The sequence below is a fragment of the Dipodomys spectabilis genome, unplaced genomic scaffold, assembly GCF_019054845.1.
Source record: "Dipodomys spectabilis isolate Male_0828 unplaced genomic scaffold, ASM1905484v1 ptg000422l, whole genome shotgun sequence".
Classification (NCBI taxonomy): domain Eukaryota; kingdom Metazoa; phylum Chordata; class Mammalia; order Rodentia; family Heteromyidae; genus Dipodomys; species Dipodomys spectabilis.
This window is the reverse complement of record NW_024871099.1, coordinates 7,560,444-7,584,681: the sequence shown is the minus strand read 5'-3', so window position 1 is coordinate 7,584,681 and position 24,238 is coordinate 7,560,444. Positions and strand designations below refer to the sequence as shown.

General features: G+C 57.5%; 2 protein-coding genes across 2 annotated transcripts in view; both read left to right on the top strand.

Annotated features, from left to right (window-relative positions):
• Grik5 (glutamate ionotropic receptor kainate type subunit 5) overlaps positions 1–1,490 on the top strand; it is a 59,121-nt gene extending 57,631 nt beyond the window's left edge. The window contains 1 exon segment of the mRNA XM_042667921.1: positions 1,059–1,490. Within this exon segment, the coding sequence (XP_042523855.1) occupies positions 1,059–1,490 (432 nt within the window).
• A 2-nt stretch (positions 1,491–1,492) lies between these two features.
• Positions 1,493–24,176, top strand: Atp1a3 (ATPase Na+/K+ transporting subunit alpha 3). The gene is made up of 23 exons (XM_042667790.1): positions 1,493–1,867; positions 10,275–10,400; positions 10,512–10,571; positions 10,716–10,919; positions 12,302–12,415; positions 12,550–12,684; positions 13,190–13,307; positions 13,434–13,702; positions 14,324–14,522; positions 14,601–14,710; positions 14,800–14,934; positions 16,637–16,829; positions 17,927–18,102; positions 18,180–18,316; positions 19,600–19,750; positions 19,891–20,059; positions 21,339–21,493; positions 21,580–21,703; positions 22,345–22,490; positions 22,796–22,926; positions 23,411–23,512; positions 23,784–23,875; positions 24,148–24,176. The coding sequence occupies exons 1-23, from the start codon at positions 1,493–1,495 to the stop codon at positions 24,174–24,176; spliced, it is 3,450 nt and encodes a 1,149-aa protein (XP_042523724.1).
• Positions 24,177–24,238: the final 62 nt, after the last annotated feature.

Below are 24,238 nucleotides of genomic sequence, written 5' to 3'. Positions count from 1 at the left end.
CAATAGGTGCTTATGCCTTGCGATAATGATCAAACAGATGCCAGGCAGAAATTGGGGGAACCAAGGAGGAAGGAAGAGGTAGTGGCACGTCAGAAAATGAGAACAGCAGCCGGGTGCCAATGGCTCACGCCTGTAATCCTAGCTAGTCTGGAGGCTGAGACCTGATGATCACAGTTTAAAGCCAGCCCAGGCAGGAAAGTTCATGAGACTTTTTTTTTTTTTCTTTGGGTCCGGTCGTGGGGCCTGAACTCTGGGCCTGGGCGCTGTCCCTCAGCTCTTCAGCTCAAGGCTAGCTCTCTACCACTTGAGCCACAGCGCCACTTCCGGCTTTTTTTCTTTTTGCTTATGTGGTGCTGAGGAATCGAACCCAGGGCCTCAGGCATGCAAGGCAAGCGCTCTACCACTGAGCCACCTTCCCAGCCCCTTCATGAGACTCTTATCTCCAATAAACTACCAGAAACCTGGAAGTGGTGCTGTGGCTCAAGTGATAGAGCGCTCACCTTGAGCTGAAGAGCTGAGGGACAGCACCCAGGCCCAGAGTTCAAGCCCCACGACCAACCAAAAAAAGAAAGAAAGAAAATGAGAGCAGCAGTCAGGCGCTGGTGGCTCACGCCTGAAATCCGAGCTACTGGGGAGGCTGAGATCTGAGGATCATGGTTGGAAGCCAGCCCAGGCAGGAAAGTTTGTGAGCATCTTATCTCCAATAAACTACTCAGACAAAGCTGGAGGTGGAGCTGTGGCTCAAGTGGTAGAGCACTAGCCTTATGCACCAAGAAGCTCAGGGACAGCCGAGTGCCCAGGCCCTGAGTTCAAGCCCCAGGACCGGCACAAAAAAAATAAAAATAAAAATAAATTAATAAATCGATCAAAGAATATGAGAGTAGCCACAAGAGGAAGACGATGGAGAGGACCGGAAGGGCAATTCAAGGACAAGCGGAGCCAGGGAGGAGGAGCTGGAGCTGGGGAGCGGCGGGCAGCGCGGGAGATGGCGAGGGGTAGGAAGTGGGGGAGGCGGAGCGGGGCGGGGAGGCCGCGGTGACCGCCCCGCGCCGCCCCAGGTGTCCGTGTGCCAGGAGATGCTGCAGGAGCTGCGCCACGCCGTGTCCTGTCGCAAGACCTCGCGTTCCCGCCGGCGCCGGCGGCCGGGCGGCGGCCCGAGCCGGGCGCTGCTGTCGCTGCGGGCCGTGCGGGAGATGCGGCTCAGCAACGGGAAGCTGTACTCGGCGGGCGCGGGCGGGGACGCGGGCGGCGCGCACGGCGGGCCGCAGCGCCTCCTGGACGACCCCGGGCCGCCCGGCGGGCCCCGGCCCCCCGCGCCCGCGCCCTGCACGCACGTGCGCGTCTGCCAGGAGTGTCGCCGCATCCAGGCGCTGCGGGCCTCGGGGTCCGGGGTCCCCCCGCGAGGCCTGGGCGCCCCCGCCGAGGCCACCAGTCCCCCCCGGCCCCGGCCGGGTCCCACCGTACCCCGAGAGCTGGCGGAACACGAGTGACCATGGGCGGGGCCCGGGCCGGGGCGTCCGGACTGATCAGCGGGCACTGCACCCGGCCCAGGCCCCGGCTGCCCACCCCAAACTCTTCCCCCCACCGGAGTGGGGATGGCTGGACAGAACTTGGGGCCCCCGCGCCCCCGATTCCCCGGCGGGAGCCGGCGTGCGCCCCGCGATGGACTCACGTGCGCTCCCTGGCGGCGGCCGAGCGCAGAGCAGGAGCCGAGGACTCCCGGGCTGGGGATCCACGGGGGACTGGGGGGCCACGGAAGAGGGGGAGTCGTCCCGGAGGCCGAGAGCAGTCCGCGGAGAGGACCCCCCCACACACCCTGGGACTGCCCTGGCGCCCCCCCCTTGACGTGGACGCGGCCCTCCACATGGTGGAGAGGGGAAGGGCCTCAGGACAGATGGGTGTTCCTGGTGCCCCTCCATTCTTCTTTCTCTCTTTATTTTTTTTTGGGGGGGTGAGGGGAAACCTTGGAATTTCTATGAGACCCCTCCCCCTCAGGGAGGGGGTCAGTTGGGCCCCCGTCCCTTCTCCCCGCCCCCCCCCCCACATCTCAGTCCCTGTTGGAATAAAAAAAAAAAAAAAGAACAAAACCTTGCCAAACTTGGGGATGGTTGGGTCTCATTTCCTGGGGGTGGGGCTAGGGGAGGGGGAGGTGCCCCCTCCCCGGGTTTGCAGAGAACCACGATCCACTTGCGCACCCGCCCCCCCCCCGCCCCCCGCAGGTCAGCTCAGGTCCCCGCAGCTGGCCCCCTCCCTCTCCACTGACCTCTCCTCGCGACAGAGACCCTGAGACAGATGGGGAGATGCGGGGATGGGGGGGCGGAGACACAAAGATGAGCCAGATGGGGCTGGGGGAGGGGCGGGCCAGGGAGCTGGCTGCTCACCGCGCTGCAATGGGACGCCCCCTCCCCCCATTGCTGGGTGGGTGGGCGGGTGGGTGTGCCCCCGGCCACAATGATTCCCACCTTGGTGGTCGTCAGTGTATTTGTCGGTGAGGCCACCTTCACCTGCCTGTGACTAGCCTTGTGTTTCGGCTGGACATGTATCTTCCCTCCCCCCACCCCCCACTCCCAGAGGAAGGGAGGAATCCCTTGGGATAGGGGTAGGGGTGCCTGGAGGCTGCAGGTCTGGTTTTTCGAGAGGAGGAGGCTGGGAGGGGAAGGGTGGGCCTGCTTCCGTCCCCGCCCTTCCTCCACCTCCAGTTTCTGTGGAAACTGCAGCTGAGAAAGGACGAGTGAAGGTCACACAGCCAGAGCCAAAACGAGGCTGGCCCTGCAGAAAAGGAAGAGATGGAGGGATGGAGGCGAGACCAAGAAAGGGGAGAGAAAGAAGGGGACAGCGCGGAAGGGAGGAGCGAGGAGGGGAAGGACAGAGCAGACTGCAGAAGGGAAGTTGAAGAGGAGGGTGGGGGGAAGTGGGAGGAATTGGGGTGACCGAGGAAAGCCATAGGGAGATGGGAGGGGACTGGAACCCTGGGGAAAGCCAGACAGACAAGGTCTGAGAGGTGGCGGAGCGGAGGCTCAGCCTCCCACCTCCTGCGGCGGCGGCGGCTGGAGATGGGGAGCTGTCCATTCAGCACCCGGCTGCTGGCTTGGTTCATAGCCCGGCCCGCTTTTCCCTTCCAGGGTCTCTTTGCCCTTTGAAGTTCCCAGGTGGCTGCTGTCACCCCAAGATTCCCCCATGCACACACAGCACCCCCAACGTTGAGCACTTCTGAGTCCAAAACACTTGCTCTGTGTGTGTGTGTGTGTGTGTGTGTGTGTGTGTACACCCTTTAGAGACAGCACCAGCACCTCTTGTCTCTTAACTGTTGAGGTACCTAGAACACGACTGCAATATTTCAGGACTCTTCCTTCTCTCTGTCTGATCTTCTCTGAGGTGTCTCCCCATGTCTGAGCCACTCCGTCCCCCACTGAATTTCTCCTCCCAGTCTCCCGAAGTTGGCCACCCCTGCCTCTGCCTGGCTTTCGAAGCTGCAGTGTCGCCTGTCACCTTCACTGTGTACTCCTGTTGCTGTCCCCCTGTCTCTCTACCTTTGCAGAGCTCCCCATCTGTCTTCTTTCTGTCCGTATTTGCCTTTTTCTGGACAGGGTCTGTCTGTTTCTCCTCCTACTAAGCTCTCCTGTCCCTCTCCATCCCTGTGACCTTCCTGAGCCTTCCCTCCCCCGCCTTCTGCAGAGCCTTGTGCTGGGAGCACGATGCACAGTCATCAGTCTCGCCAGGCTCGCGTCTGAGGAAGGGAATGCAGGAAAGGGGGACCTCAATCTGTCTAGGTTGGAATATAGGGGCCTCAGACCTCCTCCCCCAAGCCAGCTGGAAAGTAGGAGGAGAGCCTAAATCTCCTGGAATCTAGACCCCCCCCCCCCCCCCGCCTCCCGCCTCTCTAGCCATCTTTGTCTCTCCAATCTCATCCTTCATGGTCCAGGCCTAAACTTCCTAAGCCCAGGTGTTGAGAAAGGGAAGGGATGAAGCTCTTCTTCCAGGGGAAGGGGATGAAATCTGGGGAGGGGGGTGTCTGCGGGCCAATGCACCTGGGTCAAAAGATGTGGCTCCTCCCCCCCACCCCTTCCTAATCACCATGGCAACAGCCTGGTCTGCAGGCCCAGCCTCCCTCGCTGCTGCAGAGTTAGCCTCCCTGTTACCATGGCAACAAGGAACAGAGGGATGGGGATAGGTCACAGAAAAGGATTAGGATAAGGCTCTGGCTTTAAGGACACTTCCTTGCTGGCTACTCTGACCCTGTCTCTGGCTCTGTCCAAGGTCATCTGTTACGTTGCCCGTTTCTGTAGCACTTACTCTGGCCATCAGCCTTTCATACATTTCCCTGGCCAAGGTTTTACCCTTGTAAAACCACCCACCCCTGTATACCAAACCTACTTCTTGCCTCTTGCCTGTGTCCCTCACGCCTCGCCTCCGCTCCCATAGATGAAAAACCCACAAGTCAGGTGTTTCTCTCTCTCTCTCTCTCTCTCTCTCTCTCTCTCACACACACACACACACACACACACACACACACACATACACACTTTCTGCCATCTCCAGGGAGAATCTGGAGTATTCCTCCTGGAGGAAAATGATGACAGGGTTGGGTGGGAAGACCTGACTCCTCAGGCCTCAGTGTGGTGACTGGTGGAGGTGACGTGTATGTGCTTGACAGGCCTGGGATGTGGGTGCCAGCTGTGTGTGTGTGTGTACATACACATATGTTGAGGGGGTGCTGTGTGGGTGAAGATGTTGGCGATATGTTTGGGGGGGTGACCAAGGTGAACGTGATGGTCCTGCGATGTGCTGTGTGAAGAGTATAGGACGGCATTGTGTGACTTGTTTCTGTGAATTACCATGGGGTGTGTAAGCGTGGGTACCTTTCTGCCTACTGGGTTTGCCCATTTTGCCCTGTGGGCCTTTGCATGCACCCAGACACATAGGTGAGCCACGGGTGATGTGTGTAACACACATGGTCACCCCGTTGGGTTCACAAGAGCTCCTGCAGTGTGTCTGGAGGCTGAGTGGGCCCTGGAGGTGTGCAGCAGTGCCGGGCACCGGTTGTTGATTCACAGGTTGTGCGATGTCTGTGTGAGCTGGTGCAAGGTCAGGCGTGCCTGGGATGGAGTGAGTGCGTGAGCTCTGCTTGTGTGCTTGTGTGAGGGGACAGGCTGGGATGTGATGGAATGCAGAGTGTGACCGTGGGCCGCGCTGGGCATTTCCTGGGCCTCCTGTGTGTCCTGGCTGTGCATTCCGTGGCGATTGCATCTCCTCGGATAGCTCTGCCATTCTGATGAGGTGTGATCACAAAGAGTTCAAGACCACTCTCCCCCTGCAGCACCCCTTCCCTCAATTTGAGGGATCCTCTTTGCTCAAGGGTGCCATGTCCCCCAGCCCTCCGGCTTCTCTGCCTGCCACACCCCCTCCCTGTGCAGCCCTCTATAGAGATTCTGGGGCTACCTACCCCTCCACTCTGCAAAAAGGGGGTGCTGTGGAGGTCCCCTCCTTACTGCAACAGCTCATTAGGTTCCCCCACCCCCGCAACTCCCCACTGTCCCCCCCACACACACACGCACAGTGCGGCCTTTTTTCCCCCACCATGAAGGGATTTCTAGGGTGCTTTCCTCCCTCAGTGTCTCCTCCTCCTCCTCCACTGACGGGGTCTCGGGGTTCCACTATTGTGGGTGCGGGGGGGGGGGAGGTGTCTCCCGATCTCCCCCCCCCCCATCCCGCAGCAGAGCTCCCGCTGCTCGGTGGCGCCGCCACTTTTTGCAGGGACCTGGCTGGGGGTGGGGGCGGGGATGGGGCGGGGGAGGACAGCTGCAGTACCGGGGGCGGGGCTTCGGGCTGTCCGTCAGCGCCACGGCGCTCCTGATTGGCCGGCGCCGCCTCCCCCCCGCGAGTGCCGGCATATGAGGAGGCGGCGCCGGCGGCCGCCGCAGCCTCTGCGCGGCGGGACCCACCGACGGACGGACGCTCGCCGCCTCGGAGCGCGGGCGCTGCAGACGCCCCAGCCCAGCCCGCCGCTCTCCCCACCCAGCCGCCAAGATGGGGGTAGGTGCCGGGGTCCGGCAGGTGACACGGGGCAGGGTCTGTGTGCGCGGGGAGGGAAGGGGGGGCTCTGGGGCCGCTGCGCCCCCCCCTCCCGGGCCTGGACGGGGGTCTGTGGCGCAGGTGGGCCTGGCTTTGTGTGCTGGGGTCCGCGGGGTCGGGGCCGACCCTTCGCATCGCCCGCCTGACCTTGTGCGGCAGCACCCCGGCTGCCACGGCCCGGGCCGTCCGTGCCCCCCTCCCTCCCCCCGGCGTCCCAGCCCCTCCCCCGCCTGGGTGTGCCCGAAAGCCGAAGTAGTGTGTCTGGGGGGTGGGGGGGGGTTAAAGCCCCCACCCCAACCCCCCTCCACCACTCCGGGATCCCCTGGTGGGATGGGAATTGGTCCAGGCTGTGGGGTGGACATCGGATGACCTCTCTGTCTCCTTCCAGGCCTGGATGGAGGGGGGGGGGCGCTCCACTGCAGGGGTCCCTAATCTAGGGGAGCAGACACGGGGCGGGGGGGACAGCGCTGGGAGGAGGGTGAGGATCAGGAATGGCGATGCCTGCCCCCACTGAGTGCCAGGCTGAGTGTGTGCTCCCGTGCCAGAGTAGCGAGGGAACGTGCCCGCCCGCCGTGCCCTTGCCTCCGTGTCCGTGTGTCCTTCTCTGTCTGTGAGTCTTTCCAGCAGATGCCGCCTTCTCCTTCCCTGGTTGACCGCCTGACCCTTGCTGCAGCCCTGGATTTCTCCTTGTGTGTCTTGAGCGGAACCTGGGGGGTGGGGGGTGCAAGGTGGGATGCAGAGAGAGACAGACAGACAGACAAAGACAGAGACAGAGTCAGGGTGGGAGAGGTCGACTGCAGGGAACCGGAGGGATGGGGAGAAAGATGGCGGAGGAGAGTGGAGATGAGAGTTGAAGGGCCTAGGGATGGAGGTGGGGGTGGGGCTGCAGATCTGTGGGTTGGGGCGGGTGAGGGGGGATAGGAAGAAGAATTGGGTTGGGGGGTGGGGGGGGAGGACCAGGGCAGAGAAGGGAGAGATGGGAGCCAGGGATGGCTTTCAGGTAAGTGAATTGGAGGCAGGTAGTGTGGGAAGATTTCGGGGATCAAGGATTGATGCTACAATGCCTTAGAGAAGAGGGGGGGGGCTCTTAAGAAAAGAAATGGGGGCTGGAAGGGAATCAAAGGGCTTGGGTACAGGAGAAAGATAGACTTAAAGAAAGCTAGGAATGGACAGAGACAGAGGGAAAACAGACAGAGAGACAGACAGAGCGCAGGCAGAGAGACATGGAGAGATACAGAGGGACAAAGAAAGGCAAAATGAGAAACTGAGGCAGAGATAGAGAGCCCCCAAGACAGGTCTTTCTTAACTAGACACAAAAAGCCTGCTTGAATGATAGGAAGTGGAGGCAGAGAACAGAAGGGGAGGTCAAGGCAATTGGACTCAGCCAGCAGCAGCACCTGAGGAGGGAGGGGGAGGGAGGGCTGCAGAATCACAGAGCTACACGAGCGAGCGAGCCAGGCAGACATGGGGAGGCGGACAGTATGGCGAGAAAATGGCGAGGAGCTGCAGAGGCGGGCTACAGCGAGACAGGCGTGTCCCCCCACCCTGGGAGGGATCCTACCTGCACTGCGCCCATCTAGGCCTACCTGGGAAAGCCTCAGCTCCCCCCACACCGACAGACAGATGGAACCCACCTCCCAGGAAGTCTGCTTGTGACAAGGACAAGCAGGAACTAAAGCTGTCCTGCCAGGGACCTGGGTCCCTCAGCCCTCTGCCCTAGCCCAAGTGAACAGACTCAGCCCTCATCCCTCGTCCCCAGTCCTTCTAGCTCAGGATCCTGGGGTCCAGCTTCCCCAGGGTTTCCAGGGTGAATGGCTGGCTTCCTCCTCCAGTTCTGTCAGCCTCCCTGCTCCATTCTCCACCTCAAACTCATGCTATCCCTGTCTAAATATGTCTACCCCAAGTGCCACAAGCTGAGACGCCCCCTACTCCCTGGCACAGAGGTCAGGAGGAGGACCAGTCTCGGAGGCTCCCTGGCTGAGACGCAGTGCCGCTGCAGGGCTGGCCCTGGGCCAACCTCCCATCCATCCCTTACACCCTTTCTTGGGGCTTCCAGACCTCCCATGGCTGGATCCCCTCACCGCACCCCTGAACTTAACCTGGGGTCTGAGGTCAAACAGCAGGCAGCTGGGGCCTCTACAAGGTCATGAGGAGATTAACGTTGAGCCGTGCTGAGCCTCGGATTCCAGCTTGGCCCTGGGCCCGTAGGATCTGTCATCAGCCCTCTACCAGCACCAGGCCTGTGCCCACCCCTCCTGCCAGCCACACACGAGGCTCTCTCCATCTGCCCAGCCACCGAGCTGCACATTCAGTCCCTTCCCCTCACACCACATTCTGAGGCTCTGTCTCTTGCTCTTCTGCACTCTAAGAATTCTTACTCTGTCCTGGAGTCCTGCCCATCCCCCATCCAAGGCCATCCGTGCCTCCCAGCAACCCTCAGGAGAGAAGCCATGTCAATATCTTGTCTATCAAGGAACTCAGGACTAGCTGCTTGTACCCAGAATACCACATCCCCATCCAGGCCTTTGTGCCAGCTGTGACTAGCACTTAGAATGCCCTTTCCTCTCCCTTTCTGCCAGGCCTGTAGTTCTCCCGGGATCTGATGAGTCTTTTGAATGAGATACCCATGGGGTGGGGGAGAATCCTAGGAAAAGAGCTGGAGCTGGGCTGAAAAGACAGGGCCTAGAGCTGGAAGGAAAGATAAGGAGGGGCTGGGAAGATGGCTCAGTGGTAGAGTGCTGGCCTTGCATGCATGAGGCCCTGGGTTCGATTCCTCAGCACCACATAAGCAAAAAGAAAAAAGCCGGAAGTGGTGCTGTGGCTCAAAGTGGTAGAGTGCTAGCCTTGAGCTGAAGAGCTGAGGGACAGCGCCCAGGCCCAGAGTTCAGGCCCCTCGACCGACCAAAAAAAAAGAAAGATAAGGACCAGACACAGACAGAGAAAGCTCTGAGAAAGGGGGGGGGGGGAGAAAGGGGGGAGGGAGAAAGAGAGAATAGGTAGATAAATATATACATATATAATGGATAGAGAGAAAGAGAGGTAATACAAACACGTATGGGGGGGAATCTCAAATGATAAGAGATAGAGACAAACACAAAGAGAGACAAAGATACAGATACAAAGGACACAAAAAGTGACAGACAAGCTGAAGGAGACCAAGACAGAGACAGAGATAGACACAGAAGAAGATCTCAGAGCGACACCTGAAAGACACAGAGAGAAACAGAAAGAAACACAGACAGGAGGGAGAGCGAGAAGAAGATCCCAGAGAGAGAGAGAGAGAGAGAGAGACAGATAGATGGACAGAGGGAGAAAATGGTGACATAGGAGAGAACCAGAGACACCAAGAGTATTGTAAAGAGATGACCTGAGAGAGAAAAACGGAGACACAGAGACAGAACCTCATAGCCAAAGAGGGAAATCAATCAGACCGTGAAAACAGAAAATATTGATCCTTAGAGACCAATCTGAGATTCCAACAGCACACCACCTGACTCAAAGAGTCAGACAGAACTCAGCCAGAATCTGGGAGATCCCCAAGAGATAAAGAGATTGGGTGGAGACAGAGACATAAAGAACAGGAAATCAAGGAAAGAGAAGGGGGGGGAGTAGGAGGAGGGGGAAGGTAGGTAGGAAAGGGAGGGGAGAGGAGGGAGCCTGGGCAATATGAAGTCATGGGAGAGAGATCAAAGGAGAGAGACAAACACAGATCGGAGGAGACAGACATAGAGACAGAGCAAGAGGGAAAGGCAGAGACACACAGAGATAAAAGGCAGAGAGAGAGACGTGGGAAAGAGACTCCCATGGGCTGGGCAGGTGGCTCAGTGGTAGAGCGCTTGCCTTGCACGCCTGAGGCCCTGGGTTCGATTCCTCAGCACCACATAAGCAAAAAGAAAAAAGCCGGAAGTGGTGCTGTGGCTCAAGTGGTAGAGCGCTAGCCTTGAGCTGAAGAGCTGAGGGACAGAGCCCAGGCCCAGAGTTCAGGCCCCACGACTGGACCCAAAAAAGAAAAAAAAGAGACTCCCAGGTACACAGGGAGACAAGGGGACAAGGCAGACTGTTGGAGGGAGGAGGATTCTGGCAGGGACAGCCCCAACCAAGAGCGGCAGAGCCACAGGCAGGCTGGGACTCCGGGGTGCGGGGGAGGGGGGAGGGCTGTGGGGGGGACGCCGTGTCTCTCTGGAACCCCTTCTCGCCCGCAGTCTGGTGGCTCTGACAGCTATCGTGTCGCCACCTCGCAGGACAAGAAAGATGACAAGGGCTCGCCCAAGAAGAATAAGGGCAAGGAGCGCCGCGACCTGGATGATCTCAAGAAGGAAGTGGCTATGGTAGGTACCACGTCTGTGCCCTCTCCTCCAACTGCACAGCAGCCCTGCTTGCCCTCCCTCCATCCCTCCCTGAAAGGCCTCAGCTCACATCTCCAAACTCCTGTTCCTCAGACAGAGCACAAGATGTCAGTGGAAGAAGTCTGCCGGAAATACAACACGGACTGCGTGCAGGTGAGGCTACTGTGCACGACGAGAGTCTAAGGCTCCTGGGTCTGAGGGAGGAGGGTTGAGGGCCAGGGGTGCTGGTTGCCTGAGGTTGATGGTGGCAGGTTGGGGTGCCCGGGTGGTTCAGGGAAGGTTCTGTGTCCCTCCTAGGGTTTGACGCACAGCAAAGCCCAGGAGATCTTAGCCCGGGATGGACCTAACGCACTCACGCCGCCTCCCACCACTCCGGAGTGGGTCAAGTTCTGCCGCCAGCTCTTCGGGGGCTTCTCCATCTTGCTGTGGATTGGGGCCATCCTCTGCTTCCTGGCCTATGGCATCCAGGCGGGTACCGAAGATGACCCCTCTGGTGACAATGTGAGTGTCTCCCGTGGTCTGTGCAGAGACAGACAGACACAGACATACACACAGACACACAGACACACACACACACACACACACCCTAAGAGGGCTGGCCCCAGCCCCAGGAGGAGGGTGGGGGCTGAGTGGTAAAGCATTTGCTTTAGCATTTGTGAGGACCTGAGTTCAATCCTCAGCACTAAGGACAAACAAACAAATGAACAAACAAATTTCTGGGTCTGGTGGTAGATGCCTATCATCCCAGCCCTCTAGAACTGAGGCAGGAGGAATGTGAGTTCAAGGCCAGCCTGGATGACATAGAAAAACAACTTGCGGGGCTGGGAAGGTGGCTCAGTGGTAGAGTGCTTGCCCTTGCATGCCTGAGGCCCTGGGTTCGATTCCTCAGCACCACATAAGCAAAAAGCCGGAAGTGGTGCTGTGGCTCAAGTGGTAGAGAGCTAGCCTTGAGCTGAAGAGCTGAGGGACAGCACCCAAGCCCAGAGTTCAGGCCCCACGACTGGACCAAAAAAAGAAAAACAACTTGCTCCACAAAAAATAAACAAATAAAAATAAATAAGCATGAAAGGGAGGAAGGCCAGCCAGCCAAGGAATTTGTCCAAGGTCATACAACAGAGAGATACATTGTGAGCTCAGCGGCCTTGGGGACAGACAACAGGTGGTCACAGCCTGACAAATACCAAGAGATGAGTAACTGTGCTCAAGGAGAGACCCTGCCACCTGCTAAGGGGGGAGCGCCTGTGTGCCGACCTAGGGGACCACAGTTCCCTGGCTGTGGGCACAGACCCACACACAGCTGTAAATAGCTCACATATATACACAGAATAAACCCAGATGGTTACCCTAGGGCCCAGACATGCACAGATATGCACACCCAGACTTTCAGACAAAAACAGGCCCAAAGAGCTGGGGTGATGGTGCACACCTTCAGTCCCCTTATTTGGGAGGCCGAGGCAGGAGGATTGTCGAATGTGAGGCCAGCTCGGGGATACATTTCAGAACCCTGCCTCAAAACAATAAACAAAACAAAAAAATAACCAACAGGCTGGGCACTGGTGGCTCACACCTGTCATCCTAGCTACTTGGGAGGCTGAGATTTGAAGATCATGGTTCAAAGCCAGCCCAGGCAGGAAAGTCCTTGAGACTCTTACCTTCAGTGAATCACCAGAAAACCAGAAGTGGAGCTATGGCACAAAGTGTTAGAGCGCTAGCCTGGAGCAAGAAAGCTCAGGGACAATGCCCAGGCCCTGAGTTCAAGCCCCAGGACTGACAAATAATAACAACAACAATAATACTAAATCCAGAGGTCTTTTCCCAAACACAGACCCACGGCAGGAGCTGGGGACACAGCCCTGACCATGGGTCCCCGTGTCCCCCCACAGCTGTATTTGGGCATCGTGCTAGCAGCCGTGGTGATCATCACTGGCTGCTTTTCCTATTACCAAGAGGCTAAGAGCTCTAAGATCATGGAGTCCTTCAAGAACATGGTTCCCCAGGTGAGGGGGCGAGCAAGGGGCCAGGAGGGTGTGGGCAGGTGAGCAGGGGGTTGTGCCCAGGGACCCCCAGGTCTCGAGCGGAGTCTAGAAGGAGCCTCTTCTCTGTCCCTTCCCCCCTGTGCCCCCCCCCCCAGCAAGCCCTCGTGATCCGGGAAGGTGAGAAGATGCAGGTGAACGCTGAGGAGGTGGTGGTTGGGGACCTGGTGGAGATCAAGGGTGGAGACCGAGTCCCGGCCGACCTGCGCATCATCTCCGCTCACGGCTGCAAGGTGTGCTACCACCTGGGCTCCAGCTCTGCTAGGAGTCAGGAGCGGAAACCCCAGCCTCCCTCTGCCTGTAGACTCAGGCCAAGCCCCAGCCTTTTCCCTCAGACCCAGGGGTCCAGGCCCCAGCCTCCTCCCTCAGACCCAAGAGTTCATACACAGCCCCTCTTCCCTCAGACCTAAGAGTTCAGACTCAGTATCCTTCCTTACACCCACAATCCAAACCCCAACTCTCCTTCCTCAAGGAGACCCAAGGAATCCAGACTCTAGCCCCCACCTGTTTCAGACTCAGAAATCTGGACCCTCAGATCAGGGGTCCATCCAGGCCCCCTCTTCGACCCTCAGAAACCTTCGTTTAGCTTAGCTTTTCACTCAAAGCTCAGGGCCCTTCCCACCTTCAGGACCCCTGCCTCTGACAGCTGGAGTGCCACCTGCCCCCCCTGGGCAGCCAGGCCTGGTCTGCCCGGGACACTGCCCTCTGTGCTGAACCCGTGTCTCACCCCACTCCCAGGTCGACAACTCCTCGCTGACTGGTGAATCTGAACCCCAGACCCGCTCTCCGGACTGCACCCACGACAACCCCTTGGAGACTCGCAACATCACCTTCTTTTCCACCAACTGCGTGGAAGGTGAGGGGCACTGGGCATCGGCAGTAGGCTGCGCCCTCAGAGCCCCTCACTCCCCCTCCCCCCCATCCCTTCCCTGGCCAGCTTCCTGAGCCCCACCCCACCTGGACCTCACCCTCTGCCCCACAGGCACGGCTCGGGGCGTGGTGGTGGCCACGGGTGACCGAACAGTCATGGGCCGCATCGCCACGCTGGCCTCGGGCTTGGAGGTGGGCAAGACGCCCATCGCCATCGAGATCGAGCACTTCATCCAGCTCATCACTGGCGTGGCCGTCTTCCTGGGTGTCTCCTTCTTCATCCTCTCCCTCATTCTTGGCTACACCTGGCTCGAGGCTGTCATCTTCCTCATCGGAATCATTGTGGCCAATGTCCCAGAGGGTCTGCTGGCCACTGTCACTGTAAGGCTGGGCCTTAGGTCTGAGGGAGGGGGGTCTGGATCTCTGGGTCTAAGGGAGGAGGCTGGGGGTCTGGATCCCTGGGTCTGAGGGAGGAGGCTGGGGGTCTGGATCCCTGGGTCTGAGGGAGGAGGCTGGGGGTCTGGATCCCTGGGTCTGAGGGAGGAGGCTGGGGGTCTGGATCCCTGGGTCTGAGGGAGGAGGCTGGGGGTCTGGATCCCTGGGTCTGAGGGAGGAGGCTGGGGGTCTGGATCCCTGGGTCTGAGGGAGGAGGCTGGGGGTCTGGATCCCTGGGTCTGAGGGAGGAGGCTGGGGGTCTGGATCTCTGGGTCTGAGGGAGGAGGGCTGGAACCTATATCCCTGAGTATCAAAAGGCCTTGGCTTTTTACGGGGCTGTACGCAGTCCGCAAGGCCTGTATGTGCTATTGAACATGCCACGACAATGGGAACCGAACACCTGGCGTGCTCTGCGCCCATGCCTGACTCTGCAGCTCCATCTAGTCAGGCAGCCCTGCTGCCTTTATGCATGCTCGTACAGCCACGCAGGATTGTCGCTGGGGCAGCGCAGGCTAGGCCGTGCCACCCTGGCCGCCTGCATCTCACCTGCCTGCGCCTGTCGCCCAGGTGTGTCTGACGCTGACTGCCAAGCGCATGGCTCGCAAGAACTGCCTGGTGAAGAACCTGGAGGCTGTGGAGACCCTGGGCTCCACGTCCACCATCTGCTCCGACAAGACGGGGACCCTCACCCAGAACCGCATGACGGTCGCCCACATGTGGTTTGATAACCAGATCCATGAGGCGGACACCACCGAGGATCAGTCAGGTCAGTGAGGGCGCAGGGCGCGGGCCTCATGGGCGCCCCCTCCCCAGCCTCCCTCTTACTCACCCCTGCCTCCCGCAGGGACCTCCTTCGACAAGAGCTCGCACACCTGGGTGGCCCTGTCCCACATCGCCGGACTCTGCAACCGGGCTGTCTTTAAGGGTGGCCAGGACAACATCCCAGTGCTCAAGGTGGGTGCAGATGCCCCCCCCCGACCTGCCCTGTGCCCCACTTGTGTCCCCGCTCCGCGCTCCTGACTTGGCCTGGTTCTCCGCTGCAGAGGGACGTGGCTGGGGACGCCAGCGAATCCGCCCTGCTCAAATGCATTGAGTTGTCCTCCGGTTCTGTGAAGCTCATGCGTGAACGGAACAAGAAAGTGGCCGAGATTCCTTTCAACTCCACCAACAAATACCAGGTACATACTCGGTGTTCCCCGCGGTGGCAGTCAGCTTAATTCTATGGCTCTCGTGCATTGGGCTGGACGCTCGCCTTCTCAGAGCCTCAGTTTGCCCATCTGTAGAATGGGAATGCTCAGCCCATGGAGAAGAACCTTTCTTGCACTGATCAGATTAAAGCTTTGCAGGTGTCCCCTGGATAGTGAGTTGAAATGGTTAAGTCGCTCCTCTCTGGAATGGACAGCCTAAGCCTAGAAAGAGACAGTGATGAAGGATGAGTAAAACAACCAGGCCAAATAAGGGAGCCCTGAAGATACCCGGGGCAGAATGACTGGGCAGGAAGTAGCATGTGCAAAGGACTTGAACCACAGGCAGTGCATTGGGAGGTAAAGGCAGTGCCTGCTGGGTCAGAGCCCGTGCATCCTCACAGCTGTGGAGAGGACCTGGCTGTGACTCACCGGGGGATCTGAGTCATGCGAGGTCGCTGAGGAGAGGCAGGACTTGACTCACATCTTTTTTAATAGGGTGATTAAATGTACACACTGCGAGCATCTATGTTAACTATGTAATTCAGTAGTTTCCACTGTATTCACAGGTACACGCATCCCCCGCCCCTAGTAAATTTTTGAGCATTCTTATCACCTCAAAAAGAAATCCTAAGCCAGGTACTGGGGGCTCCTGCCTGTAATCCTAGCTACTCAGGAGGCTAAGGTCTGAGGATCGAGATTTGAAGCCAGCCGGGGCAGGAAAGTCCATGAGACTTTGTCTGAGACCAGGACTTGAACTCAATACCTTCACTCATTGGCTGGCATTCTGCCAAATGAGCTATGCCTCCAACTGCCCCTCCCCTCCCCAGGAGACTCTCATCTCCAATAAACTACCAATAATCTGGAAGTAAACTTGTGGCTCAAGTGGTGCACTAGCCTTGAGCAAATAAAGCCTAAGGACAGTGCCCAGACCCTGAGTTCAAGCGAGCACACATGCACGCGCACACACACACACACACACACACAGAAGGGGCTGGGTTCTAGGCGCACTTCAGAGGTGAGCAGACTAGATCCGGCAGAGCTGGAGAACGTGGAACCCTAGTCTGACTGGGATTCTGTGGGACACACAGATGAAGAGACACAGCAGGCTGGAATGAGCAGTGATCTTGAAAACAATCATACAAATCTCCAAGAGCTGGGTGCCAGTGGCTCATGCCTGTCATCCTAACTACTCAATAGGCTGAGATCTGAGGATTGCGATTCAAAGCCAGCCCAGGCAGGAGAGTCCATGAGACTTTTTTTTTTTTTTTTTTTTGGTCATGGGGTTTGAACTCTAGGCCTGGGCGCTATCTCTTAGCTCTTCAGCTCAAGGTGAGTGCTCTACCATGTGAGCCACAGCACCACTTCTGGGTTTCTGAGTAGTTTATTGGAGATAAGAGTCTCATGGACTTTCTTGCCCGGGCTAGTTTTGAATTGCAATCCTCAGATCTCAACGTCCTGAGTAGCTAGGATTACAGGGGTGAACCACCAGTGCCCAGCTTCCATGAGACTCTTATCTCCAATTAACCATCAGAAACCCAGAAGTGTGGCTCGAGTGGTAGAGCGCTCGCCTTGAGCTGAAGAGCTGAAGGACAGCGCCCAGGCCCAGAGTTCAAGCCCCACGGCCCACCAAAAAAAAAAAAATCTCCAGGGTTGTAGGTCCCTGCGTGGCTCAGATGCCTCTGCTCTGTTGCAGCTCTCCATCCACGAGACCGAGGACCCCAACGATAACCGATACCTGCTGGTGATGAAGGGCGCCCCCGAACGCATCCTCGACCGCTGCGCCACCATCCTCCTGCAGGGCAAGGAGCAGCCACTGGATGAGGAGATGAAGGAGGCTTTCCAGAATGCCTACCTGGAGCTGGGCGGCCTGGGCGAGCGTGTGCTTGGTGTGCATTGCAAGAAAAGGGGTTGGGGGTGCAGGGGCCAGGCCAGCTCTTGAGGGCTCCTGGGAACAAGCAGGGGTGTAATGCTTGGCTCATAACATGGCCTACAAGAATACACTATGGGGCTGGGAAGGTGGCTCAGTGGTAGAGTGCTTGCCTTGCATGCATGAAACCCTAGGTTTGATTCCTCAGCACCACATAAGCAGAAAAAGCCAGAAGTGGTGCTGTGGCTCAAGTGGAAGAGCGCTCGCCTTGAGCTGAAGAGCTGAGGGGCAGTGCCCAGGCCTAGAGTTCAGGCCCCACGGCTGACAAAAAAAAAAAGAATACACTATGAATGATAGGTGAAAAAGAGAGAGGGGAAGGGGAAGAGAGAGAGAGAGAGAGAAAGGGAGAGGGAGAGGGAGAGGGAGGGAAGGAAAAGAGAAAAGAAAAGGGAAAAGTGAGGCTGGTGCTGGTGGCTCATACCTGTAATCCTGGCTAATCAAGAGGCTAAGATCTGAGGAATGTGGTTCAAAGCCAGCCTAGGCAAAAAAGTCCATGAGACTCTTTCTCCCATTAACCACAAAAAGCTGGAAGTGAAGGCATGACTCAGATGGTAGAGTGCTAGCCTTGAGAAAAAAAATACCAGGGACAGCATCCAGGCCCTGAGTTCAAGCCTCCCTCTCAGAGAGACAGAGACAGAGTCCTGCCATAACATACTATGAGTGAATAGGTGAATTAATGAACAAATAAGTAGATGAATGAACGGATGGCTCAGAACAAGGTCTCCCATAATGTGCCATGGAGGTATGGAAGGATGAGTGAATGGAACAGGGCCTCCAATAACACATGGATGGATGGATGGGCGGGTGGATGGGTGAGTGGATGTGGATGGATGGATGGATGGATGGATGGATGGATGGATGGATGGATGGATGGATGGATGGATGGATGGATGGATGGACGGCTGAGAGGAACATGAATGTTCCCAGCTGGCTGGATGGCTGTGTGGGGACCCTGGCTTCTGGGAATCCAGATCGCTAGGGGTTAAGGGCTACAGACATGGTAGAGAACTCCAAGCTGCAGCCCTCATGTCCCCCTACCGTGTCCCTTCCACCAAGGTTTCTGCCATTACTACCTGCCCGAAGAGCAGTTCCCCAAGGGCTTTGCCTTCGACTGTGACGATGTGAACTTCACCACAGACAACCTCTGCTTCGTGGGCCTCATGTCCATGATCGACCCTCCCCGTGCAGCCGTCCCTGATGCTGTGGGCAAGTGCAGAAGCGCAGGCATAAAGGTGGGGCCTGGTGAGGGAGATGGGGCCGGGGACCAGCGCGTGAGCCCAGGCTGTACCCTAACCCACGACATCTGCAGGTGATCATGGTCACGGGCGATCACCCCATCACAGCCAAGGCCATTGCCAAGGGCGTGGGCATCATCTCCGAGGGCAATGAGACCGTGGAGGACATCGCCGCCCGACTCAACATCCCCGTCAGCCAGGTCAACCCTCGGTGAGATGCACCCCACACCGCCATCCTCCATGACAATGAAGCCTGGTGCCACGGGGGGTCAGCAAAGTGGGGGGCACTTCTGAGCACTGCCACACATCACTGCACACCCTTGGGCAACCCATTTAGTCCCCCTGGGCTTCAGTTAAAACAACTGCTGGGAAGCCGGGTGCCAGTGGTTCACGCCTGTAATCCTAGCTAAGGCTGAGATCTAAGGATCCAGATTTGAAACCAGCCTGGGAAGAGAAGTCCAGGAGGCTCTTATCTCCAAGTATCCACCCCACCCCGCCCTACACCCACGCCCAGAAAATGAAGTGGAACTATGGCTCAAGTGGTAGAGCGCCAGTCCAAGTACAAAAGCGAAGAGACAGTATCCAGGCCCTGAGTGCAAGCCCCAGTACTGGTATAGACACATACACCAGGTACTAGGTCCGGGCGGGAGTTGGAGCTCAGTGGTGGCCTGGGTTTGATCACCAAAACTGCCAAGCAAATAAAATATAAAGCCAGTATTTCTATACTGTCCTTTACCTCCCCCGCCAAGACATATATATATATGAAGTCACGTAGGGTGGTACATACCTGCAACCCTAGAAGTTGAGAGACTGAGGTAGGAGGATTGTGAGTTCAAGGGCAGCTAGGGCTACATGGTGGAACTCTGTCTCAGAACACCAAGAACTGGAATGTAGCGTAGTGGCAGTGTTGGTCTGCTACATGCAGGGCCCTGTTTTGGGGCCCATTAACTATTGCTGTGTCAGAGTGAGGCCCCATATTTCTCTGTATCTCTTTTCCTGTCTCTCCCCCCTTTTCTGTCTTGTTCTTATTTTTGGTTGGTTGTGGGGACTTGAACTCAGGGCCTGAGCACTGTCTCTCTGAGCTCCTTTGCTCAAGGCTATCACTCTACCACTTGAGCCACTGTGTCACTTTGGTTTTTGAGTGGTTAAATGGAGATAAGAGTCTCATGGGGACTTTCCTGCCTGGGCTGGCTTCCAACCAGCATCCTCAGATCTCATTCTCTAGGATGACAGGCGAGATCCACCAGCCCCCAGCTGTCATATCGTTCTAACTTCCTCAACTTCCTCATCACACACAGCTCTGTGTCTGCCTCCTCCTCATCAGTCTGCACCTGTGTCCCTCGGTCCGCCCTGAGGCTGGCCCTCCCCTCTCCACCCACTGCTCTTCATCTCTGGTCCCCACACTCCCTTCTAGCCTCCCATCCAGTCCTCTGGCACTCTTGTTTCCGTGTCTTCACCCTGACCTTGGCCATCGATTCTTTCCACTCTCCTCAGGGATGCCAAGGCCTGTGTGATCCACGGCACTGACCTCAAGGACTTCACATCGGAGCAAATCGACGAGGTCCTGCAAAACCACACAGAGATCGTCTTTGCCCGGACCTCCCCCCAGCAGAAGCTCATCATTGTGGAAGGATGTCAGCGACAGGTGCGTTTGGGCTCCCAGTCTGAGGGAGGAGGCTGGGGCCTGGACCCTTGGGTCTGAGGGAGGAGGCTGGGTCTGAACCCTTGGGTCTGAGGGAGGAAGCTGGTCTGGACTCAGGGTCTCATTCCTCTCTCTCCCTCCAGGGAGCCATCGTGGCTGTGACTGGCGATGGTGTGAACGACTCCCCTGCTCTGAAGAAGGCTGACATTGGGGTGGCTATGGGCATCGCTGGCTCTGACGTGTCCAAGCAGGCAGCCGACATGATTCTGTTGGATGACAACTTTGCATCGATCGTCACAGGGGTGGAGGAAGGTAAGTTGGGGCCAGTGGTTTGAAGACTGGGGTGGCTGCCGGAGGCCTGGGCAGGACAAAGGGGGAGCCGTGCCAGGCCTGCTGCAGGGTTCCAGGTACCCACTGGGCCCTGGTGGGGCCTGTGCTCCTCCTCCTGGTCTTCCCTCCTATCAGGGTCACATGCTTCCTGCGTTTAGGGTGCTGGAAACATGGAAAGTTCTTTTTTTGCGTTTTGTTTTGCCAGTCCTGGAGCTTGAACTCAGGGCCTGGGCGCTCTTCTTGAGCTGCTTTTGCTCAAGGCTAGCACTCTACCATTCTAAGTGCAGCCACCAGGAAGCAGAGGATTCTGGGAGGCTCAGGAAGCCCCTCTCTAAGCATAAGCTGGGGGCATCGTGGGAACTTTCCGGAGTGGACAGGGCCAGCTGTCACACGCTACCATCGTGAACAGGAGTCACAGGGTGGCGGGGTTTGGGAGGCGGGAGCGTGGCCGGCTGGGGCTGGGGCTGGGGCTGGGGCTGAGGAGAACTCTGAGGCTCTGCTTCCTGACAGCGGAGCCTCTGAGTCACATTTTATTTGAGTCCCGTCATGGGAGTGATTCATGCTAATTATAAGAAAATGCAGACATGCAGAGAACTTAGAATCACCCATCATCTCACGGTCCAGAAATATGTACTATTCATAAATGGGTGATTTTCTTCCCATTTCTCTCCCCCATTTGAAATATCACTTCTATTTTTAAAAAAATCCTCACACCTGTCATCCTAGCTATTCAGGAGGCTGCGATCTGAGGATCACGGTTCGAAGCAAGCCAGGGCAGGAAAGTCCAAGAGACTCTTTAAAGTCTTTTTTTTTATTTTTGTTTTTGGGTTTTTTTTTTTTTTTTTTTTTGTCGGTAGTGGGCCTAAACTCTGGGCCTGGGCGCTGTCCCTCAGCTCTTCAGCTCAAGGTTAGCCTTCTACCACTTGAGCCACAGCACCACTTCCGGCTTTTTCTGCTTATGTGGTGCTGAAGAATCGAACCCAGGGCCTCATGCATGCAAGGCAAGCACTCTACCACTGAGCCACCTCCCCAGCCCATGAGACTCTTACCTCTAACTGCCAAAGAGCTGGAAGTAGAGCTGTGGCTCAAGTGGTAAAATACTAGCCGAGAGAGAGAGAGAGAGAGAGAGAGAGAGAGAGAGAGAGAGAGAGAGAGAGAGAGAGAAGTTCAGGGGCAGTGGCCAGGCCCCAGGCTCCGAGAATCAGGGAATCGGGCTCACTGGAGAAGCATCCAAGTTCTGAGCCTGCCTCCACCCTTGCAGGTCGCCTGATCTTTGACAACCTGAAGAAGTCCATCGCCTACACCCTGACCAGTAACATCCCTGAAATCACACCCTTCCTCCTCTTCATCATGGCCAACATCCCGCTGCCCCTGGGCACCATCACCATCCTCTGCATTGACTTGGGCACCGATATGGTGAGCCTCAGCCATCACCACCACTACCCTGGGTCTGGGAGAGGGGGTGGGTTTCCCCTTCCCACTCAGCTAGCCCTGTCCCCCAGGTCCCTGCCATCTCATTGGCCTATGAGGCTGCAGAGAGTGACATCATGAAGAGACAGCCCAGGAACCCGAGGACCGACAAGCTGGTCAACGAGAGGCTCATCAGCATGGCCTACGGGCAGATCGGTGAGGGGACCCATGGGAGCAGCCTCTGACATTTCCCCTGGCCTCTCCACCTTCTTCTCCCTCCACTCTGGGGTTGGAGATCCCATGTGCAAAGCCCCACCCTGGAGGTACAGACCAGCAGAGGCTGAATGGGGTCTGACACATGCAACCCCAGGATTGTTCAGTATGTCCATGGCTGGGGAAGGTGACGGAAGGATTCCAGCTTCACCATCCAGGAGAGCGCCTTCTCTGGGGCTCCCCCTGACCAGATGACTAACTCAGAGACCTGCCAGATGACACAGCTTGAGCAAAAGGACTGAGCTGGCCTTTGAACCACTGTGACAGACTCAAGGGAGCTAGGTGCCCATGGCACATGCCTATAATCTCAGCAACTCAGGAGACTAAGCTCTGAGGATCTCTGGGTGAACCAGCCTGGGCAGGAAAGTCCATGAGACTCTTTATCTCCAATTAAAGGAGGAGTGGAGGTGTGGCTCAAGTGGTGGCGCACCAGCCTTGAGTAAAAAAAGCTAAAGCACAACAGTGCGCACACACACACACACACACACACACACACACACACACACACACACGGGGCCTCAGGAGCCCCTAGCCTGCTGCCAGCTCCCCCATAAGCCCCTCCTTGGTTCCCCACTCTCTTCTAGGGATGATCCAGGCTCTTGGCGGCTTCTTTTCCTACTTTGTGATCCTGGCAGAAAATGGCTTCTTGCCTGGCAACCTGGTGGGCATCCGGCTGAACTGGGATGACCGGACAGTCAACGACCTGGAGGACAGCTATGGGCAGCAGTGGGTAAGCGAGCTGGGTAGCCAGCCCTGCCCTGGCCACTGCCGACCCCAGACCCTTGGTGCTCTATCAACTGAGCCAAGGCTCCAACCTTGGTCCCAGACCCTTGGACTCTGCCAAACCTAGCAGGGATTGCTTCCTGTCTCAATCTGGACACACTCACACCGACACCCACCTCCCCCAACCCCCCGACCCTTGCCTTACACACAAGTACCATGTCCTCCCTGTTAGTGGCCAGGAGCTGACTGGCCCCACCCCTGGTGTGCTGACCCCACCCCTGCACACTGACCACGCCCCCTCATTCCTCCCAGACATATGAACAGAGGAAGGTGGTGGAGTTCACGTGCCACACAGCCTTCTTCGTGAGCATCGTGGTTGTCCAGTGGGCTGATCTGATTATCTGCAAGACCCGAAGGAACTCCGTCTTCCAGCAGGGCATGAAGTGAGACCTAACAGTGCCTGCCTGGGCCCTTGTCTTTCCCCACATGCTCTGAGCCATTTTATTTCTTGTGTCTTGGATTCATTCCTTCAGTCTGTCTCTGCATGGGGTGGAGGCAGACCTAAGACCATGATCCTCCTATTTATACCTCCTGAGGAGCTGAGGAGACAGGTGTATGCCGCCATGCTAGGCTAATGTGTGCGACAGGGTAGGGGAGTGGGGGGTCTCGATCGCTTTTGCTGGGCTGGCCTCCAACCAAGATCCTTCTCCCTATGCCTCCCCTCCCCTCCCATAGCTAGGATTACAGGCTTGCCCCACCATACCTGGCTGCTTTATCTTTTTATACGACTTTCTGCCTTCCTGTGTCTGACCCTTGTTTTTGTCACCATCACTCCATCTCTGTGTGTCTCTGGCATCTTTGCCTCGGGCTGGGGGTGCCAGGGATGGGGGTCCCCCAGGCCCAGCTCTGCCTTGTCTGTGCCTCTAGGAACAAGATCCTGATCTTTGGCTTATTTGAGGAGACAGCCCTGGCTGCCTTCTTGTCTTACTGCCCCGGCATGGACGTGGCCCTCCGCATGTACCCTCTCAAGTGAGTGCCTGGATACTTCTAGCGTCCCCAGCTCCTGTGTCCCACCCTCCATGGCAACTTCCCTGGCTGTGGGGGGAGTGGGGGTTACAAGCTGAGCTCATGACAGCCCCAGGCCTCAGCCTCTCCCTATGTCTCTGGCCACCCCAGCTCTGAGGCCACATCCAGGGCAAAGGCACCCCTGTGTGGCATAGAGGATGCTGGGAGACTTCCCGCCTCCTGCCCCTGGGGCCCTGTCTCCTGTCCCCACTGAGCCTCTTTCTCCCCTCTGCAGGCCCAGCTGGTGGTTCTGTGCCTTCCCCTACAGTTTCCTCATCTTCGTCTACGACGAAATCCGCAAACTCATCCTGCGCAGGAACCCCGGGGGTGAGGGCTGGGCCAAAGGCTGGGAAGGGGAGACGCGTGGATGGCCTGGCCCCAGTCCCCCTGCGTCCCCTTCTCTCCCGGATGTCTCTCCCTGCCCTTCTCCCTTTGAGTTCTGTCTCCTCCAGTCAAGGCCTCCTCCTCCTGTCCTTCCAAGTGTGTCTGTCCCTTTTGATCTCTTTGTCACTGTCGGGGTATCCCCGCCCCTAGCTTGTACCTCTCCGGATACCTGTCCCCCGTCTCTCACTCCGTCTTTCTCTCCTTCATCTTTCCAGGTTGGGTGGAGAAGGAAACCTACTACTGACCTCAATCCCACCACATCACCCGCCTCTTCCCTGTCCCCAAGCCCAGGACAGTCCCCCTCTG